The 20,624-nt window shown below is 39.2% G+C and overlaps 1 protein-coding gene across 2 annotated transcripts in view; it reads right to left on the reverse strand.

The window, feature by feature from the left end:
• ryr2b (ryanodine receptor 2b (cardiac)) overlaps positions 1-18,697 on the reverse strand; it is a 114,672-nt gene extending 95,975 nt beyond the window's left edge. For both annotated transcript variants that reach the window (XM_049464218.1, XM_049464217.1), the window contains exons 1-19: positions 18,598-18,697; positions 14,376-14,492; positions 14,175-14,279; positions 12,708-12,782; positions 12,532-12,610; positions 11,250-11,362; positions 11,022-11,139; positions 10,316-10,412; positions 9,244-9,318; positions 8,928-9,084; positions 7,608-7,781; positions 6,948-7,069; positions 5,329-5,503; positions 5,101-5,236; positions 4,751-4,846; positions 2,992-3,110; positions 2,775-2,908; positions 1,030-1,271; positions 29-221 (exon numbers count right to left, since the gene is read on the reverse strand). In XM_049464218.1, the coding sequence (XP_049320175.1) occupies positions 29-221; positions 1,030-1,271; positions 2,775-2,908; positions 2,992-3,110; positions 4,751-4,846; positions 5,101-5,236; positions 5,329-5,503; positions 6,948-7,069; positions 7,608-7,781; positions 8,928-9,084; positions 9,244-9,318; positions 10,316-10,412; positions 11,022-11,139; positions 11,250-11,362; positions 12,532-12,610; positions 12,708-12,782; positions 14,175-14,279; positions 14,376-14,492; positions 18,598-18,642 (2,372 nt within the window). In that variant the 5' untranslated portion in view covers positions 18,643-18,697. The remainder of the gene's footprint in view (positions 1-28; positions 222-1,029; positions 1,272-2,774; positions 2,909-2,991; positions 3,111-4,750; positions 4,847-5,100; positions 5,237-5,328; positions 5,504-6,947; positions 7,070-7,607; positions 7,782-8,927; positions 9,085-9,243; positions 9,319-10,315; positions 10,413-11,021; positions 11,140-11,249; positions 11,363-12,531; positions 12,611-12,707; positions 12,783-14,174; positions 14,280-14,375; positions 14,493-18,597) is intronic.
• Between the last annotated feature and the right edge of the window lie 1,927 nt (positions 18,698-20,624).

A 20,624-nucleotide genomic window follows, 5' to 3' on the forward strand; every position in this document is an offset into this window, starting at 1 on the left:
ACAAGAACCAATGAGGTAAGGTCAGTACCTGACTCCAGCTGAAAAGCTCACCACTGGAAACAGCAGCCCATCAGCTGTGAAGTTCTCCAGCATGCCCTGCACCGGCTGCCCGTTGACCCGGAAGGAGATGCAGGAAGCGGAAAGGTCAAGGCAACAGCTGATGACATCGTCCTCTCTCAGAAGGTGCTGATTGAGTGAGCTCACTCTTCGCCCAGTGCCTCCTGCGGTGGAATCCAGTACATAAAAAAATCATTCACATTTATTAGTCTATAGGGAGAAGTATAGATGCTACAGTTTTAAATACTTCTGTAGAAGTTGAAGTATCAACTTAAGCTTTTTATTCTTTAAGTAAAAGTATAAAAACTACTTATAAAGTATAAAACTAAATGTAATGTAAGGAGAAACATGCCATTAAGGACAAAAGCTTAGGCAGTAGGGTCCTACACTGCACTACCCCCCGTCCCCAAAACACATTTTTCTATAAGCCATAATGACTATAATGTTATAATAAAATGTTAATGTTTATAAATGTGGGATGCACTAAGCTCCCCGATTCAGCTGCATATTATGCCCATTGTAAATAAATGTATTTTAGTAGAATATAAATATATTAAAGAAGATTAGTTGGACGTTTGTCTCAATATCTCTTGAGTTTCTGCACGGATCATCTTCATACTAGACTACATACGTCTGCTATGTTCTTGCTGGAGTGGGGGGGTGTGATGTGTGCAGGTGTGATGGACCATATAAACCAATAGGGAGTCGGAATGGTACATGTTTATACATCTCATCCATCTGGATGGTGAGATTTATCTGGAGTTATCTGGGGTTTTATTGAACAGGAGTAACGAGGTTATTTTTAAAATGTTAGGAGTAGAAAGTACAGGTAACTGTGTGAAAATGTTAGAAGTAAAAGTAAAAAGTTGTAGTCCAGAAAAGTATATTGTATTCTGAATAAATGTCCCATACCAATAACCATAATATTTAACAACATCATTACAACTTTGGACCATCCTAAGCTAATCTTACCTGTCCACAGATGCAGTCCATCAAATCCATAGGAGCAGAGGTCATCCCCTACTCCATTTGACCCCCAGCCATGACCTCCTGTCGGAGAAGGGCGGTACCCTGCAGTGCAGGCCCAGCCCACTCTCAGGTGAGTAGGTTCAGCTGTTACAAAAGGCTGCGCCTTTTCCACCACCACCTCATAGTACCATTTCCTGTGCTGAGCGGAGTCATCGCCCATGCAGAGGTAGATGTTTGGACGGATGCTGGAATGAAACACAAACAACAGGTCATTTTTTAAAAAGACTAAAAAAAGAAATATTCTACAAAGAAATAGAGGGGTTCAGTGGATTGGGTTCATCCAGGCATATTTTAATGGACGGGGTATGGGCTTTGTTAAGTCTAATTCAATGGCATGGTGTTTCCTTTGGGTACAAACCATTTTTTGGTTATTTTTGGTTACACCATGACTTTAATGTTGTTTTTATTTATTATTGAAACATTTTATCAGCTAGAGTATTTTAAAGACCCCCCTACATTGGGGTATGGATCAATGGAGCCAGCCACCGCTTCTTTTCAAGCTGCTGCTGATGCAGCATTGCCGAGCAGCCAGTGCGCTTGGAGGAAAGCGCAGCGGCTCGGTTCCGGTACATCAGCTCACAGACGCCCTGTGCTGTGGACATCACCCCTAGGAGTGATGTGGGGAGAGAGCGCCATCTACCCACCCGGAGGGAGCAGGGCCAATTTTGCTCCATTTGAGCACTGGCAACTGATGGCAAAGCTGCATGAGCGGGCGTTCGAACCTGCGACCTCCCACTCATGGTGGCAGCGCTTTAGACCGCTGGACCACTCGGCGCCCTGATAGAGAGCAAAGCAAAGCAAAGCAAAGGTAATTTAGTACCTTTGGGATAAATTGTGCGGTGTCCAAACTACGGCCCGCGGGCCATTTGCGGCCCGTTTCCTTTTTTGGAGCGCATTTCTAGCGCAGAAAAAACGGCCAAAGAGTCTAAAAGCGGAGAGAGTGCGCATTTGTAGCGCAGAAAAAACGGCCAAAGAGTCTAAAAGCGGAGAGAGTGCGCATTTCTAGCGCAGAAAAATGGGCCGAAGGGTCTAAAAGCGGAGAGATTGCGCATTTCTAGCGAAAAAAAAAGCGGGCCAAAAAGTCTAAAAGCGGAGAGGGTGCGCATTTCTAGCGCAGAAATACGGGGCACAGAGTCTAAAAGCGGAAAGAGTGCGCATTTCTAGCGCAGAAAAACGGGGCAAAGAGTCTAAAAGCGTAGAGAGCGCGCATTTCTAGCGCAGAAAAACAGGCCAAAGAGTCTAAAAGCGGAGAGAGTGCGCATTTCTAGCTCAGAAAAACGGGGCAAAGAGTCTAAAAGCGGAGAGAGTGATCATTTCTAGCACAGAAAAACGGGCCAAAGAGTCTAAAAGTTGAAATAATGAGGAAAAAAGTGTTATTTAAAGTGGTATATTTCATTATTTGTTTTATTACAGAGTCTGTGGCCCGTGACTTCAAATATATTTCTCCTTTTGGCCCCCAACAAAAAAAAGTTTGGACACCCCTGCCTTAGACTAAGTTTTATTAATAGGTTTTTAAATGTAAAATAAAAAAGTAGAATTAGTGTTAGCGTACAGATTATTCACTAGTCTGAATGTAATCAATTTCTTACAATGATGTTCCAACACAGCAGAAGCAATGCTGGATTGCAGGTGTCCATAAACGTATGGACATAGATTAATACAAGGCAGCACGTGAGTGGATACAGTACCTGGTGACCTGGTTGACGAGTCGTGACTGCAGCAGCAAGTCTCTCTCGGGCAGAAGTGCGTCACAGATCAGGTTCTGGTTACAGCGAACCGCCATTCCATGACATACACACAGCGAACACAGAACGTCCAGGATCTGAGACACACAAAGTAGAGGTTGAAACGAATGACCACAGGGTTGTAGTACACAAGGATTACTTGTGTACGCACACACAGTACCTTCGGGTTGCGTCCGTGTTTATCTAACAGTGAGATGATAGATCTGATGTGACCCTCTTTGATGAAATTCAAGGCCTCTGGACTCTCCTTTAACACACAGTGCAGCACTTCTAGGATTCCTAAAGCAACAAAGATAGAAACATATACATTATGTAACCACTAAGGCAGGGGTCGGCAATAGGTGGCTCGTGGGCCAGATGTGGCCCGCAAGCATGAAACATCTGGCCCGTGACGTTGTTTGAACTATAATGAACGATAATGAATCTGTTGCACTCTGCGTGACTTTAGTTTCCACTCGTTCTTGTTTTTCCGCCCGTTTTTGGGCTCCCTATCTCCTTTTAAGGGCGTTTTTTTCCAGCCTTGTGCCAATTTTAGTTTATTTATTTATTTTTCATTTTCTTCTTGGGTTTACCTGCTTTTAATTCAACTGTTCAGCAATTGGGTTCAACAACCCTCTGGGCTGAAGAGCGACTAGTCTGTAGCACTCCACCCCATTACACTTCATTTTTCAAAACTAATTTTTTTTGTGGCCCGCCAGGTAATGGCTTGGAAAATATCTGGCCCGCTGCCAAACTTAATTGCTGACCCCTGCAGTAAGCAACAATAAATCAATTACATAAATTCAGCAATTAATTCTAGTTATTAACAAAAGTAACAGACAGACACAATCAATTTAAGTATAAATCCTCCTCTTACATCCCTTACATCCTATCTTTTCTCCTTTCCCCACCCCACTTACTACATCTTTGTTGCTGCCTTGGATTAGAAGTACATATCATTTGGATATAGATACTGTATTTTTCACACTATAAGGCGCACCGTATTTCAAGGCGCACAATCAATAAATGTCTATTTTCTGGACAATTTTCATACATAAAGCACATTGGATTATAAGACCCATTATGCAACACAAATAAGGAACAGGGGTGTCACCATGTTTTGCTTTTATTTCAGCAGGTCTCACCGCTGGGTGGTGGTGGAGGATAATTAACAGCTAGGCTAAGTAAACAAACCTGTAATTCTTTAAAAAACTGTTTCTTTTAAAGTCAAACGAGCTCTGTATGTTAATCTACACAGATTTCTCTCATAATAACTTGAGTGAGTTTATTTACAGTAAGCTTATATTTCCAGATTTCCACTAAGGCTAGGTGCAGAAGCATTAGCTTTAGCAGCTAACTGCTGACGCTAGCTGCAAGAGAGCGCTACACTGAGGAACCCTGATTATTCGGGTAAGTCAGGGTGATATTAGCTAGCAGCTCGTCCCACATAGCTTGTTTTAACATGGTAAACATGCAGACTACAGTCCAATATACTCACCTCTGAACAGTGAAAGAGTTAGCGCCTAGCACGATTAGGGGCTAATGCTGCTCCAGCAGTGCTAGCTGGGGTTAACAGCAGACTACAGGTTAAATTCTGTGAAACTGACACCAATTCCTGGTATTGTTTAGGACTATTTCATTCTCTCAAGTAACACAGATGCTGTGAATTATTGTACAGGATTGTCTTGTGATATAACAAGTATCTCAGAATCACAGTATAGTTATATCATCGTTATTCTTAGTTGTACTTTTGCTTGTTTTTTGACAATAAAACTAAAACTTGAACTTGAATTGTGACAATGCCATGTAATCCCCACCCTTATCAATCATGGATGTATACATGGTTATACATTTTTGGTGGAAATGGCACAGGGATCTAGAACACTGAAATATGGGCACCTATATTAGGTTTTAATGCATATTAGATGGGAGAAACTCACCAGTGGAAGCCTCCAGCTTCTCTAATCTGCTGACCAGCCAGTCTAGAGAGGTGGAGAACTGGGAGCAGTTGTTTCGATTGCCTCGGATCAGGGCGGCTGTGGAAGCGGTGAAAAAGAGAAAAACTTGGCTCTAAATTTTAAGTTAGAAGTATTGAAATAAATGCTTATCATGTTCATTGTTTTATCCAAAATCAAGACAGATTGTTCCTTTAAGTGCTATCCAGTATATGAACATATCTGCACTACTGATAATTGTATTTATATAAGCAAACTATTATGTAAATTATATAAAGAAAACTTTTTAGGCATATCTGGAAAAAAAGCTTTCGTATTGTTGTTTTTGTTTTTACCCAGAAGCTCATAGAGTGAGCTCAGAATTGCCTCCCATGCATCTCCTGCCTCTTTCCCAGCAACCCTGGCAAAATGTGCTGCGCTGCTGTACAGATGCAGGTGATCAATGCAGTCCAGAACCAGAGTAATGATACCCTGAGAGACAGAGAAAGAAACATTTTAGATAATCTTAAAAACCTATTCTGAATGTTCTGAAGCTCAGATAGATGATGTCCTGCAGACATTACCTCTTCCTGAAACAGGTGCTGTCTGTTCTTCAGTGCTCTGATGCTGCTCTGCTTCGCCTCATGACCCTGACCTTCTCCAGGGGAACGGAAGTATCTAATCAAGTCCTGCAAGCTCAGACTCAATCTGTCAATTTGGAGCTCTGAGGATGAAATGTTAGCCCTCTCGTCCAATCCCCTGTTCCAACAGAAAATCACAATAATTTATAAAGACCTTTAATAGATTTTTTACGATTGTGCTAATGAGACTCCTATACAGCTATTTTAGATCTAGAGGTGTAAAATGTTTAATGTTTGAGTCCACACAAGACATTACCTGCACTTTTACCTGTCTCAGAATAAAATTTCAAGCCTGTAAGCATCAGCCTTTATGTCAAAATAGCTGAAACAGAGGATGAGCAGTCCAAGAGCACGCAACCAAACAACCAAGTCATGTGATCTAACGAGACCAAGATAGACTTATTAATCTTAAGATTGTGTCCAGCATGTGTGGTGGCATCTTAGGAAGGAGTACCATGGCAACTGTCCCTTGCTTACACTTAAGCATGGTGGTGGCAGCATCACGGTCCTGGGCTGTATGAGACATTGGACGTGCATGACATTCTGAAGCAGAGTGTCACACCTTAGCATGTGTGTCTGTCTTGTGTTTTTCCTTTTTTTTGGTCCTTTCTGCTCCTAACCTCTGTTTTCTTGTTTTGTTTTCTTCTCCATGTGCTCCGTTTTGTTTTTGGTCTTGTCTCTGCCTTAGCCCCACCTGTCTCATTTGTTACCCCGCCCCCTCACTCCTTCCCCATGTGCTTCTTTGTTATTGGTCGTGCTTTTTGTTTGACCCTGTCGTGTTCTACCTCGCTTTATTGTGTGATTTCCGTCAGTTTGAGCCTCAGTCCTGCCTAATTGTGTACGTTTCTGTTTTGGTTTCTTTGGTTAGTTTGTTTCTTTGTTTATTTTTGCTTCTTTGTTTGATGAACTTTGTTGGTCCTTTGATTGTTTTATAGTCTTTGTTCTTTTCAGTCTCAGTGTTCTTTCTTTTATCCCTGTTTTGCATTTGCATCCTTTCTGTGAGTCGTAACACAGAGCATGATCCCATGTCTCCAGGAACTGGGCCACATAGCAGTTTTCCAACATAAAAACGATCCCAAAACACACCTCCAAGATGACAACTGCCTTGCGAGGTGATTAACTAGCCAAGCATGTGTTCAGACCTAATCCCTATTGAGCATCTGTGGAGCATCCTCACACGGAAGTTTAACATCCACCAGATCTGGAAGAGGATTCCAGTGGCAACATATGAAGCTCTATTGAACTCTAGTGAACAAAGAGAGTAAATATTGAAACTTTGGGCAAATTTGGTAATTTTCACTTAGGGGTGTACTCACTTTTGTTGCTAGTAGTTTAGACATTACTGGCTGTTTTAAGGGGAGAACAAATGTACACAGTTATACAAGCTGTACATTGACTACTTTACACTGTATCAAAGTGTCATATCTTCAGTGTAGTGTACTTTTGTGAAAAGATAAAAGATATAAAATATTTACAAAAAATGTAAGGGGCTTCATTCACTTGAGTGAGATACTGTATGCACTCAATTATCTATGTTAAAACGCGCTTTGACCATATCCTACCTTATAAAGCTTGAAAAAAGGAAGGCGGAGCTGCGTATGAGACCAGCAGCTTGAGACTCCTCCCTCTGGGAGCGCGAGAGCGTGAGCCCATCGTCCATGTGCCCCTCTGAATGCAGAATGGCCTGGAAGAGATTGCACCCACTTACTGTAACACATTTACACACCATTTGTTTTTAATGTGAAAACAGAAACTTATATACTAATATATACAACAATGTTGATACAATGACTGGAGTCATAGAGTGGGGGTAAATTCGTACAGTGCTGGATCACCATTGGTCTACATTACAGACACTTTGACATCTCAATGTTACATTAATAATTTCCTGGATCCATAGCCCTACATTTTCTGGACCCTCACTCCAGTGCTCAATTTCAACAGGGCAATGCTCATCCACATACTGCTGCTATCTTAAGAGCTTGCCTTGAAGATTCAGATACTATGCTGTGGCCAGCAGTATTGTCAGACCTGTCCCCAATTAAAAATGTAAGAGATGCTATTAAACCACTATCAAGGCTGTACCCCTACACCAAAATCTGGATTTTTTTAAGCTGGCATGTTGCCTTAAAATATTATATTTATATAACACCTTAAATACACAAAATATAACAATAAATAAACAAATAAAAAAGATTGTTGTGTGTGAGAGTGTGTTTTACCTGTTTATGCAGCCCCTTCTCTTCTTTCCTTCTCTTTAAATCACTGGTCTGGTAGGTGAGCCACAGGCAGGTGTCAACATGCTGAACAAAGCAAACAGAGTCTCCGTATTTGACCTCAGGTGCCCCCATTCCCTCTCTCTTTCTGACGACGTCCACATACTCCTGGCCAGCATCCTACAGAGAGTCACACATCATCAATCCCAGACAAATCCACAGGAAGATATAATATATTAGTCTTTATATAATACTGGAAAATACTTTATATAATCATTTTCAATACTGAGATGATACTTTGAATTCGATACCGATACCCAAATGATACTTTTTTCAAATTTTTAACCAAAAAATACAAAGAGCATGAATTATTTATTCATTTAACAGCAGACATGAGTAAACAAGCAATAAGCATGTTTGTGGAACTTTATGAAGAACAAAAACAACAGTATTACTCTATCTTAAACTATACCATTTTTTGTTCTCTAAGCATACTGTCAAAAAAAATCAGTATTAGATTGGCAAAATTGAAATTATGTATATCAGTGGTGTCAATCACCATGATTCATTTGTTTTAATGTTGGTATTTCCCCGTGGTATTGAGAAGAGGCAGTAATAATTATGTAGTGTGGTTACTTCAGGCATTTTTTTACTGTATAATAAGGGTAGAGAAAAGGAGTGAGAGAAAGAGTGTGCAAGTGGCAGAGTGAGCGAGAGAGCGAGTGAGAGAGAAAGAGTGAGTGAGCGAGAGACAGAGTAAGCAAAAGACAGAGCAAGAAACAGACAGAGCGAGTGACAGAGTGAGTGAGCGAGAGACAGACAAAGCGAGAGACAAGCGGGTGAGAGACAAAGTAAGCTAGAAACAGAGCGAAAGAGAAAGAGACACAGCGAGTGAGATAGAAAGAGCGAGTGAGTGAAAGAGAAAGCAAAATTGAGCGAGTGAGTGAGAGACAGAGTGAGTGAGAGAGCAAGAAAGCGGGAGACAGAGTAAGTAAAAGAGTGAGAGCGAAAGACAGAGAGAGAGAGAAAGAGAGACAGAGCAAATGAGAGTGAGTGTGTAAGCGGTGTGAGCTTTCCGTGTTTGGCTTAGCACCATTTTTTTTTACCTTTCGGTACTCAGAAATGACGAAACAATTTGGTTGGGGACTTTTTGGTATTAGATTTCAACACCCAGCACTAAACACCACAGGAAAGTGGTCTTGTGGAGTCCTACACAATATTGGGCAAATGGTATTAATGTTATGGCTGGTCGTGGACACTTGGCAAAGTGTGCAGGATCTACACTTACAGCTTACGGTGCACAAGCTGAAGGCTGCCATACTGTACCTTAGCTGGACGGAGACAGAAAGCAGTGGATTTGATGTCTGCCTGCTCTCTCTCCACTAGCTGTAATCCTCCATCCCTTAACAGACCTAAATATCTCCCTGTGGTGACGTGACGCAAACGGAACGACTGCCCCCAACGAGTGTGACTTCCACTCCAGCTATGTGAGCACACACACACACACAAACACACACACACGTTTCAGTTTATCACTACCTGGAGATTTGTTATATCAAAGGTAATAAAAGTAGACATTGTACAGATATCTTATAGATCTTTTATGACACCAATTGTGTCCATGCTAAACCTCAGTACTTACGAGACGCACAACATCTCAACCCTCCAGAGAGAACGAGCTTGTGATGATGCAGAGCCGCCTTCAAAATGAACAGATCTGAGAGCAGTGAGAGAAAAGCAGTGCAGATACTTTCAATATTAGCACAAGGTTCACAGATAACAAACTGAAGCATCTTCACCATTCTGAAACATCAGGTTTAAGACCAGCTTTTGCTGGTAGTTGGTTTCAGAAGGTCATGGTGGTTAAAAATCTGGTCATCCTGACAAAAACAAATGGTTTTCTGGATAAGCAGCCCTTGACCAACATATGGTATGCTTTCAGTTCCATTTTTGGTGAAAGAGCTGGATTATCAGCATAACCAAACAGATTAACAAGTTTGGTAAAGCTGGTTGACCAGTTTGGTAAACCTATGGTTCTTTTTCCAGCAGGAAAATAAAACATACACCATGATGGTTAAGAGCTTTTCAACCATCAGTTTTGACCATAGACTGTGTATAGCTGGACAGAGCATCGTCTCTCAAAAGTGAAGCCACCACAGGTCGGGCGCCCCCTGCTGTTCGGTTGCAGAAAGCTCTGTAACCCCCACCCACCCCCATAGGTTTCAATTTCAAATATTTTCCAATATACTGTAATTCTACCTCCATTATTTAAATGCAACAGCTAAAGTAACCTCTGCTTATATTGTAAAATTTTTTACATCCCCTCAGAATTTGTTTTATTCAAAAAGGTGTGGTTATTGTAAAAGGGCTGGGTTACACCTAGCCGGGGTGGGACTTATGACTGTATGGGTGGGACCATAGACTGTGTGAGCTCTGTGGAGGCAGCACTCAGGGAGTTATTTAAATGAGTAGGCTGTCTCTCCACAGTCTTGCTCCCTCCTCTGGTCTTTACTGCGCAGACTCGGGTTTCAGGATCGCCAACATGGCGGAAGATTTTGGCTTCATTTTCATTGAATGAATGGGGACTGCGACACAGCGTCCATCTTTTTTACAGTCTCTGTTTTTGACCATCAGTAACCAGCATAGACCAGCAAATGCTGATCTTTTCCAGCAGTCAGCATTTACTCTCTATATCTATTTATCTATCCAGTGACCTGCGCTGCTCCTCTCCACGTCCAGCAGGTGGAATGGTCAGACACTCATCTGTGTGGCCGTGCAGCAGTCGCAGGGTGTCCCCTCCTCTCAGGTGGCCTGTAAATTCAGAAACAGTTAAAATGTTTTTAAAAAACTTTTAATTTTGTGTATTTGCACATAATTTGTGTTTTCTCTCCTCAGTAGAATTACACTCACCTACCAACCAACATTGTAACCAATTGTTGTTTTTTATTGTATTTTTGTCACACCTTAGCCTGTGTCTGTATTGTGTTTTTCCTTTTTTTAGTCCTTCTTGTGCTTGTCCTGCTTTCTCTGCCTGATTTGTTTTTCTCCCTATGTGCTCCACTTGCATTTGGCCCTGTATTATTGTTGTATTGTACTGTTACCCCGCCCCCTTGTTACCGGTCCCAGGTGTTCCTCACTTTTTTTTGCGCCCACTTGGTACCAAACACACAACACCCTAAATTCCGCTGCACAATGCGAAATTGACCTGTGCGCTATAAATCGCTAAAATAGGGCCCAAAGTATCTAATTTGGATGTAGCGGCTCCTGTATACTGTATTTTTTTGTTTGCTGCTTAAGCACATTTGATTAAATTCACCTGTTAATACACTGTTTGTGTGACAAAAACAGTGTACAAACTGTGTAGAAAGATAATGTTGGAACATTATGTGTCTTTTCTGCTGTAAGGAGGAGCCGAAGTACCCTGAGCTTCAGCAGTGCCGGAGGAGACCGGAGCCACACTCCACAGAGTCTGCTGAAATGCTGCATCCACACTGCTGACCCCAGCATCATCACACACTCCCGCACTCCACGAGACATGCTGAGTAAGAGAGGCAGAGATAAGAATGCTCCAAAACATCATATCAAGTAACAGAAATAAAGCAGCGCTGGAAAACCTGAAGAGACAGAAGGACAAAAGGAAGAACTCACCAGGTATCTTTCAGAAGAGACGCTGACCAAAATGAGGTCATCACCCACCCGTACTTTCTCACCTTCTGACCTCTGCTTGGAAGCAGGGTGGACCGTCCACCAACAGGCCTCACCTGAGGACGATACGATATTATTACGATACACTGCCCAAATCATATCACGACACTGTGATGCATTACCCCGCCACATACAGGTAACCTAGCAACAAAGCAGCGCTTACAAGCCAAACAGCGCACTTACAAACAGCAGCCTGCTGCTAACTCCGTCTAGCACTGCTAGAGCCGCATAGCTGCTAACCGCACACAGTGCTAGCTCTTTTGCCTTTCAGAAGCTATTTGGGACACACCGCTAGCTAATTTCACCCTGGCATACTTAAATTTAAGCTTACTGTGAATAAACAGAAGCGCTTTATTCACCCAAATAAATGGTTTTCAGGAGAAAAATCTGTGTAGATTAAGATCCAGCGCTCATTTGACTTTAAAATATATAGATTTTTTTAAATTAAAGGTACTTAGCTTAGCTTTTCAGACCTGCTGAATAAGAAGGGAAACATGGTGACATCCCAGTTATTTACTAGTGTTGCATAAAGCATCTTATAATCTGTTGTGCCTTGTGTATGAAAATAGACCAGAAAAAAGACACGCCTTATAATCTGGTGCGCCTTATAGTGCAAAAAATACGATATATCCATATTATGTAGGTTTCTTAAAATAAGTTTAAATTAACCTTCTTAATATCTTAATATTTTTTTTATATTGTGTAGTATAGAGGTTGTGGAGTAATACTTTTATATTGAGAGGGACAGAAAGAAAGGGAGACGTAACATTAGCACAGTGATAGTGAAGAACCAATTCAGGCTTGTTAATTATATTATCCATTATAAGAAACAAAGTTCAAACAAAGTTGGTACATTAAGCATTTTTGGAGTTATTAGTTGTGTAAGAGTAATCATAATAATCATAATAAGAAGGAGAAGCCAACAGATAACAATATGCACATGCACAACAATGAAATAGAGAATCCACCGCTTTGTAGGTTTGATGGCTTTGACAGTGAATCATTTGGGCCTGATGGCTTTGACAGTGAATCATTTGGGCCTGATGGCTTTGACAGTGAATCATTTGGGCCTGATGGCTTTGACAGTGAATCATTTGGGCCTGATGGCTTTGACAGTGAATCATTTGGGCCTGATGGCTTTGACAGTGAATCATTTGGGCCTGATGGCTTTGACAGTGAATCATTTGGGCCTGATGGCTTTGACAGTGAATCATTTGGGCCTCACCTTCTACATCTTCCTGAAGTCCAACGTCAAATGCCAGTTTATCAGCGGAGAGTCCAGAGGAGGATAGACAGCTCAGATACTGGAACAGAGGGAAGGACAGGTCAACTGATAATCTGTCCTATAGCGAGTCAAACTAAGGTAAAATTGAAGCATTCTGAAGCCCTGATTGGTCTTACCATATCGCTGAGCGCGTGTCTTAGTAGAAGTGCCTGACCATAAAGGAGAGTGCGACGACCAGCAGCTTCTGAAGACTGAGGCAACACCACATTACATGAGAAGACTGTAACCTTACATTGTAGTAACAACAAATGATGGCTATTATATTATAAGCTATTAATCATAATGTAAGCTCTATATTGTAATATAATATGTTTTGGGTTTGATACTCAGTATCCAGGTCTACCAAGCAGCCAGTTTTTGACCTTTGAATAAAGCACTTAGCTGCTATAGGAGCGCCGCTGATTGGCTATGCTTACAGTCTGTCAGCTGAATTGATCACAGGTTTGTGGGTTTGATATACATAACTGCTATTCTGCCACTGTTGGGCCCTGGAGTAAAGCACTTAATCCTATCTGTTCTAGGAGCTCCATACTATGACTATCCTTGCTCTCTGTATCATGAATTGGTTAAAGGGTTGTGGGTTTAAAACCCATGACTTATTTGTTGGTCCATTAATTAAAGCATTTAAAACTATCAGCTCCAGGAGCTCATAGTACTGCTGTCCTTGCTCTCTGTACCATAATTGTTCACAAGGTTGTGGGTTTAATATCCATGACCTCTAAGTTGCCACCGTTGGTTCATTAATGAAAGCATTTAATAATATCTGTTCTAGGAGCTTCATAGTATGGCTGTCCTTGCTCTCTGTACCATGAATTGATCACAAGGTTGTGGGTTCAATACCCATTAATTAAAGCATTTAATCCTATTTGTTTAGGGGATCCGTAGCACGGGCAACCCTACCCCAAGTTCATCACAGGGTTGTGGGCTTAATACCTATGCTAAACTGCCACTGTTCGGCTCTTGAGTAAAGCACTTAAACCAGGGGTTCTCAACCTTTTCTACATTACGGCCCACCTGTTTACAACTTGAAAGCCTCAAGGCCCCCCTAATAAAAAAAATATATATATATATATATATTTTCAAGCAACAGGTGTAGTCAATCATAAGTTTAACATTTTTACTCTATCTCACTGTGATCAATAGTTACATAAATCTGTTTTCAGCTTCTCCTCCGTGGTTGAAAAGCAGCTGTTCTGCGTGTGAGAGGCTCATGTGTGTGTGTGTGAGGCTCATATGTGCCTCTCCCACACACAGCGGAACTTTTTGTCGGAGGGCGGGGCTTCGCTCATGCAGTGGCTCTCTCTATTGAAATGAATAGGATGCGCTGTGCTGGTGGACGGGGAGAGAATGCGTCTTTCTGATTTAAAGTGCTCACTACAGACTAATGTCTTCCTCTGAGGATGAGCCTGCGGACCCCTAGAGGGTACTTTGCGGCCCCCTGATGTAATAAGTGAAGAGATGAGTTTGACTGTACTGTACAAACCTATACATATGCAGATGCAAGTCGTGAGCAAGTCGCGAATGAGTACAAGGTGAATAAATATATAACATATAATGCTGTAAGTTAGAGAGAAAATCTGCACCTTGATTTGTAGGTCCTCATGGTTGGCAATCATTTGCTGCAGTGCACGGACGGACACACACCGGTCCAGCACAAACACACAGCGAGACAGGTCAGCCGGAACATTCTGAGAAAAGATGCATTAAAACATATGTAATTGCACACACTTCATATGGAAAGGTGCATCTCTAACAACTTTCCTCAAATGTGAAGAATCTCTTACCTTCGAGTTGGATGTGGACTCAAGGAAGCAGAGACGGCAGCCGAAGCCCTCCACTGCCAAACACAGCTTCTGCTGGAGCGGCACAGATGAGCAGCATCGCAACACCAGCTCATCTGACTGTACAAATACACACACATACACACAACAATTTGTACGTTTTCTATTCATTTAACATCCTCACATTAATAGGAACAGCACAATTGGCAATTAGTGATCAGGTCCAGTTTATACCTGTTACAATTATTGACAATAATTGTCTTATCGTAAAAAAATATGTTAACTTTAAATGTAGTGTTTTTATTTTATTTATTTAGAATAGTTTATGTTTTTTTGGATTGCAGTTCCAGAGTCTGTATATTCTTAATTATCCTTAATAAAAGTTAATTTGTCACAAAAGCCAGACGCAAGGTAGACAAACGCAGATACCTTACACAACGTTTTTTAACCAAGTGCTGTAGCTTACAAGAGTTATGAGGAACAGTCATGGTAAATGTCAATAGTGCAGTGAGAATAAACAACATACCAGGAAGAGTAGTGAAGCAAGCCAAAAACTCGAAGGAGAAAAAAAAACGGAAAAGGGTCGCTAACAAAAAGGCAGCAATACAAATGAAACATGTTGTAGAAGAGCTAGTAAACTAGATTCAATACTCGGCAATCAGGAGAGCAAACACAGTTGTATATATACACAGAAGGTCAGGTGGGAACAATACTGGAGCAGTATTAGCATTATCCGCTAAACACGCTAAGCGCTAACTTTTTGACCGTCCAGAGGTGAGCATTATCGGCCTGTAGCCTGCTACTATCCCCGGCTGGAACTGCTGGATCAGCATTAGCATTACCCGCTAACCGCATTAGCAATTAATGCTAATGCTCCAGCCTTAGTGGAAACCTAAAACCTCAAATTCTAGGCTTACTGTAAATAGGAGAAACATCTGTGTAGATTAACATCAATCACTCAGAAATAATTTAAAAATCACAGTTTTGTTTACTTAGCTTAGCTTTACAGGTCTCACCACCCAGTGGCAAAACCTGCTGAAGTAGAAGGAAAACATGGCGACATCCCTGTTCCTTACTACTGTCTCATAAAATGTGCCTTATAGTCCAGTGCACCTTATTCATGAAAACAGATGAGAAAATAAATGTTTATTGATAGTGCGTTTTATAATCCGAAGCGCCTTATAGTGCAAAAATATAGTAGATTAAAACTTGGAAAAACTTAAATAATATAAAGTCTGGTCGGGTATTCTCAACCATTTGCATAAAATGATATAGAGGCAGTTGAATAAACAGATGGCAGTAAGAAATATCAACACAACGGTCTAAATCTGGATTTGCTGTACTGTATACTGATTGTATGTGTACGACCAAAAATGGACAAAGAGCAGGGATATTATTAGCCAGTCAAACAAGGAGAATTCCAACACCTCTGTACTATCACATGCAATACACTGACCATTAGTGGCGCACTGATAAACACACACACACACACACACACACACACACAGTCACCTGACTGTAAATGCTAGCAACATTAGGGGCATTCCTGCCTTTTTTTATCAGCTCTCCTCCTCCTTATCTCCTCAATTCTGGGACCAAGATTGGCTTTGGGAGAAAATTGAAAAAAGAAAAAAATAAAATTATAAAAAAAAAAAAAAAAAAAAAAAACAGCAAGTCTAAGCTTGTAGACCAACATGGGTAAGCTATTCAACCAGCATGAGGAGCATGGCCAACTTGACTGGCATGACCAGTATGACCCAACTTGTTAACTAGAAAAAACAGATGGTGCATGACCAGCAAGATCCAGGTAGCAATATGCCATGTTCAGGTCAAAAGCTGGGCTAAAAATAAAAATAAAAAATAGTTGTAGCCAGTTTACCAGCAATGTTTTTTCAAATAACCAAGATTAATTACGTTTAATAAAACATACAATCAGTCAGAGTGCATTAACGTCTGACAAATATAAACAAATACCAATGTTGTCAGGAGAGCTATAAATTATTACTATACCATATTTACACAATGTTAATCTGCGCTAGCTAGCTACCATTATTCTCTGAAAGCTAGCAATGCTAACTTAGATATGCATTGAATATTCAACAACCAAAATTATTTATTTGGTTACACTATTCAATTAATCAAATCCAAATGGAAACATGTTTGGTTCTGGGGTAATTTTCTTTTTTATTTTTTGTCATTATTTTATTCATTTCATACTTTTATTTATTTTATTCCCTGTTTTACTTTTTGGTCTTTTACCTTTTTATTTATATGCCATTTTATTCATTCTATCTTCTGTTTTACTTTTTTTTATTTCCATCATTTCCTTTTTTATAATCTTTTATAAAATATTTTTATAATCATGTTTAGCCCTCTCTTTCTTTATTTGTGTTTATATTTTATTATTCTAACTATTTAAATCTTTGTTTATATTTTATTGCTTTATATTTTAGCCTGTCCTTATGTTTTGAATTATTTTATTTTCCTTTATTTGAATCGCAAATGGTTTGCTTGGTTTTCTAATGCTTTTACTATTATTTTTTTGTTTTGTTTTTTCTGTAGGAAGTTCCTTTTTTTAACTTATCTGTAATAAATGCATTGTATTACAGAGTAAAAAATAAAGGTTGATTAAATAATTGATTGATTGGTCGAGATCGAGCTTTTCAAACAGATTAAACAGCTAGTTTACCAGCTGGGAATGTGTTTGAATGGAAGACCAGCTTTGGCCATTTGAATCCATCTACCAGTAGTGTGTGTGTATGTTTGTGTGTGTGTGTGTGTGTGTGAGGGTGGTGAGATTGAGAGAGAACAGCTCACACCCAGACCCTGTTCCCACACTTCAGATAAAGCAGATTAAAATAGACGCCCATCAGGCCGTTAGGAGACACAGTTCATTACTAAATACAGCTCAACTGTAAAAACGATATGCTATTAGTACAAAACAGAACTAAATTAATAACTACGTATTTTTTATGTCACAAACACAACTTTGCTCTGTTATTTGGTATAGGGGTCAGTAATAAAGCCTCACAACATACACTTCACACTATGGAGCAGCAAATTAGCCTAAATATGCCAAAATATGAGCAATATGAGAAGGCTAAATTATTTATTTGAGGGAACCAGGACTATTTTACACATACAAAATAAACCATACAATTATTTAGCGCACATCTGACAAAAGTTAAAAGAGCAATGTTGTCAGGAATATTACATTTTATTACAATATCATATATAAATAACTTTATTTTGATCTATATCCAGGTGAGTAAACTGCGCTAACTAGCTTCCATCATTCTATAAAAGCTAGCAAAGCTAATAAGGGACACAAATATTTAGCAACTAAAATCTTTTCACCAAAAATGGCAATAAAAAAAACCCATAAGCATAAGGCCAAACAATACATACAGAATTACATTTTTCCTGACATGATCAAATCACATTTTTTTCTTTTTTTCTTATATTTGACATGTCTGATACAATTTAATTTTTGAATTAAAAATAATTTGTTAATATTCTTATAATTAAGTATACATTTTTTAAAAGCAAGATAAAAATGCATAGATTAATTTTGGATGGGTTTATACTTAGCCAGCTATCTGAGTAGTTTTAGATACTAACAGCATTGCTTTTACTTTAGGGTATTTGTGAGAAATACTTTTTACTTAGTTTATCCTTAGTAACTTAGTAATTCCTTTTTTTTATTTTGGTTTCTTTTGGTTAGAAATGTTAAACTATTGGTACAAAAAATTTTAAACACACCCCAGAAATATGTTGCAACTGTCTGGGTGTTTTTTTTTTCTTTTTGAATCAGAATTGGCTAAATTACTTTCTCTTGCACAGGACTTCAGACTTTTACTTCTAATGTACTTCAAAATAAAAAGGTAAGAAAAAATCTTGACAGTCTCCAGTACCTATGCTGATTGATGGTGGATACTAAGAGGCTCTACTTTATTTCTGTAAATTGAGCTCAGTATTTAGTAGGGTTTGCAGCTCATTAAATTGTGTTATATTTTTTGTCTCAAGTTGTTTTTAGAAGCTACTTTTATTCTACCTCAGCTTGATTCAGTGTTTAGATGAAGTACCTTTCAGAAACAGTAGTGCTGCCTGCTTGAGGAAGATACAAGTACACTACTCTTGTGCACTACTGTGCAGGATTGAAACATCCATCTCTGTAAAACACCAGCAGGACTTTAATATGAATAAACCTGGTCTGTGAACTCACCGTCCGGAGAAACTGGAAGTCCTCTTCTCCCTCTGTGGCTCCCATGATCTCTGATAAGTACTACTGGGTGGTGAGGTCAGGTAAGAGTGAACCATGCACTCACTCAAGAAGCATCAAAGAGAGATAGAGAGAGAAAGAGAGAGAGAGAGGGAGAGAGGGGGAGAGACCCACTACAGGACAGGATACTTTATCTTGACTCTTTCCTTATCTTCTGCTGTAGATTTCTACAGGGTCAGTATAAATAAAAAGTGTGGTTTACGTTTCATACAAATACTGCGTACTAGGGGTGGGTGATATTGCCCTAAAATAATATCATGATATTTCATGGCAATTTTGGGATAATAATACTCTTGGCGATATGACAGAACACTGAATTAAAAAATATATATTTTAAAAATACACTACTGCAACAAAATGAACATTTAATTGTATTATTGCATACAGTATGATATGGCACACCCCTAAATGAGATACTAAAAAATACAAGAATTTTATTTGTAACAGAAGTCAATGATTCAGAATGTCATGATACTAATAATGCACTCCATATATCTCCATATATTCAGGATTAAAGTAAAATAAAGGATACTGGACAAATATAATCTGTCTCTAGTAGATATATATTTTTTTCTTTTGCTAAAAACAGTAGATAAGTAGTACCCTAGTGTAGGGGTGGGCGATATGGCTCTAAAATAATATCACGATATTTCAGGGTATTTTTGCGATAACGATATACTTGGCGATATAGGAAAACTATAACTATAATTAATTAATTTCAGGAATATGGTATAATAGTATAACAGCATAATCATAATGTGGCAAAAAAATATATGTAGTATAAAATAATATAATGCAGCACAAAATATTGCAGAATATTTAGTGCATGCATATAAACTGCAAACTAAAACATTTATACAATAAATACACTTAAAGCTTCACAGTAAATAATAGACTTCTTTTAAGACAGAACAGCCCTATTATCACGATATGGATTTTTAATATCATGATATTTCTGTGTCACGATATATTGTATACGATATAATATTGCCCACCCCTACCCTAGTGTGATAATTAAGGTGGGTATGATATGGCAGGATATTTCAGTGTATAATATAGTTCACAATATTCAAAAATGTTGTCAATATTAATGCGTACGTTATAAGGTGCCCCTCTACTCTGTGTACAAGTAATATGTGATAAAATAAAACTTAAAAAAAAACACATAATTACAAATATAGAGGTTTTCACCATGTGCACAGTGCTGCCTAGTTAATGCTAATCATACACTAGATGACTTAGAAAAGACTTTTAATAGACTAAAGTATTACACCCTCTCACATCTAAAGACAAGTCACAAAGTTTTTGTCACAGACTAATCACAGGCTAGGATTTTGCAAAGACTAGAGATTTTGCAGGCTCACTATTTGCAAAACTGCAAATCTTTCTGAGATTATTTATTTTATTTATTATTATTTTATAATATTATTACTCTTGCTCACTGCACAGCTCCACCAGTTTCTCCTCCCTTTGTAAACTCCAGTAGAACCGTGGTTTCCGAGCCATCGCCGGAGTCTCGTGAGCGTTCCGCGCTTTGCCTTGTGGCTTCCCGTAGCTCTCCTATTGGTTGTTGACATTGTTCAAGTCACTAGTCTTAAGACTTAATATTAAACACGGTTGATTTTATCTAAACGCCAAAACAAGAAAAAGACTGACAAAATATTTCAATTCTAACCACTGCACACTAAAGGTAAGATAAAAAAAAAAAAAAAAACATTTTTTTTGCATTTGTTTTTAAATCACGTATGCAAATTTAGCCATAAATTTCACCAACCTTTTTTGTACTACTGAGGTGCACCTCAAGTGTAGAAATACACTAAAATTGTGACTGTAAAAATGTTACCTGTCTTTTTAAAGAATATTTTCTAAATTTTAAATTTGCATTGTTTCTGGTTGGTTTTATTGCTTTTATTGTTTTGACCAGCAGGGGGAGGCAGAGTTTTCCGATTTTTCTTTGTTCCGCTCGCGCA

Source organism: Astyanax mexicanus, chromosome 14, assembly GCF_023375975.1.
Source record: "Astyanax mexicanus isolate ESR-SI-001 chromosome 14, AstMex3_surface, whole genome shotgun sequence".
Lineage (NCBI taxonomy): Eukaryota > Metazoa > Chordata > Actinopteri > Characiformes > Acestrorhamphidae > Astyanax > Astyanax mexicanus.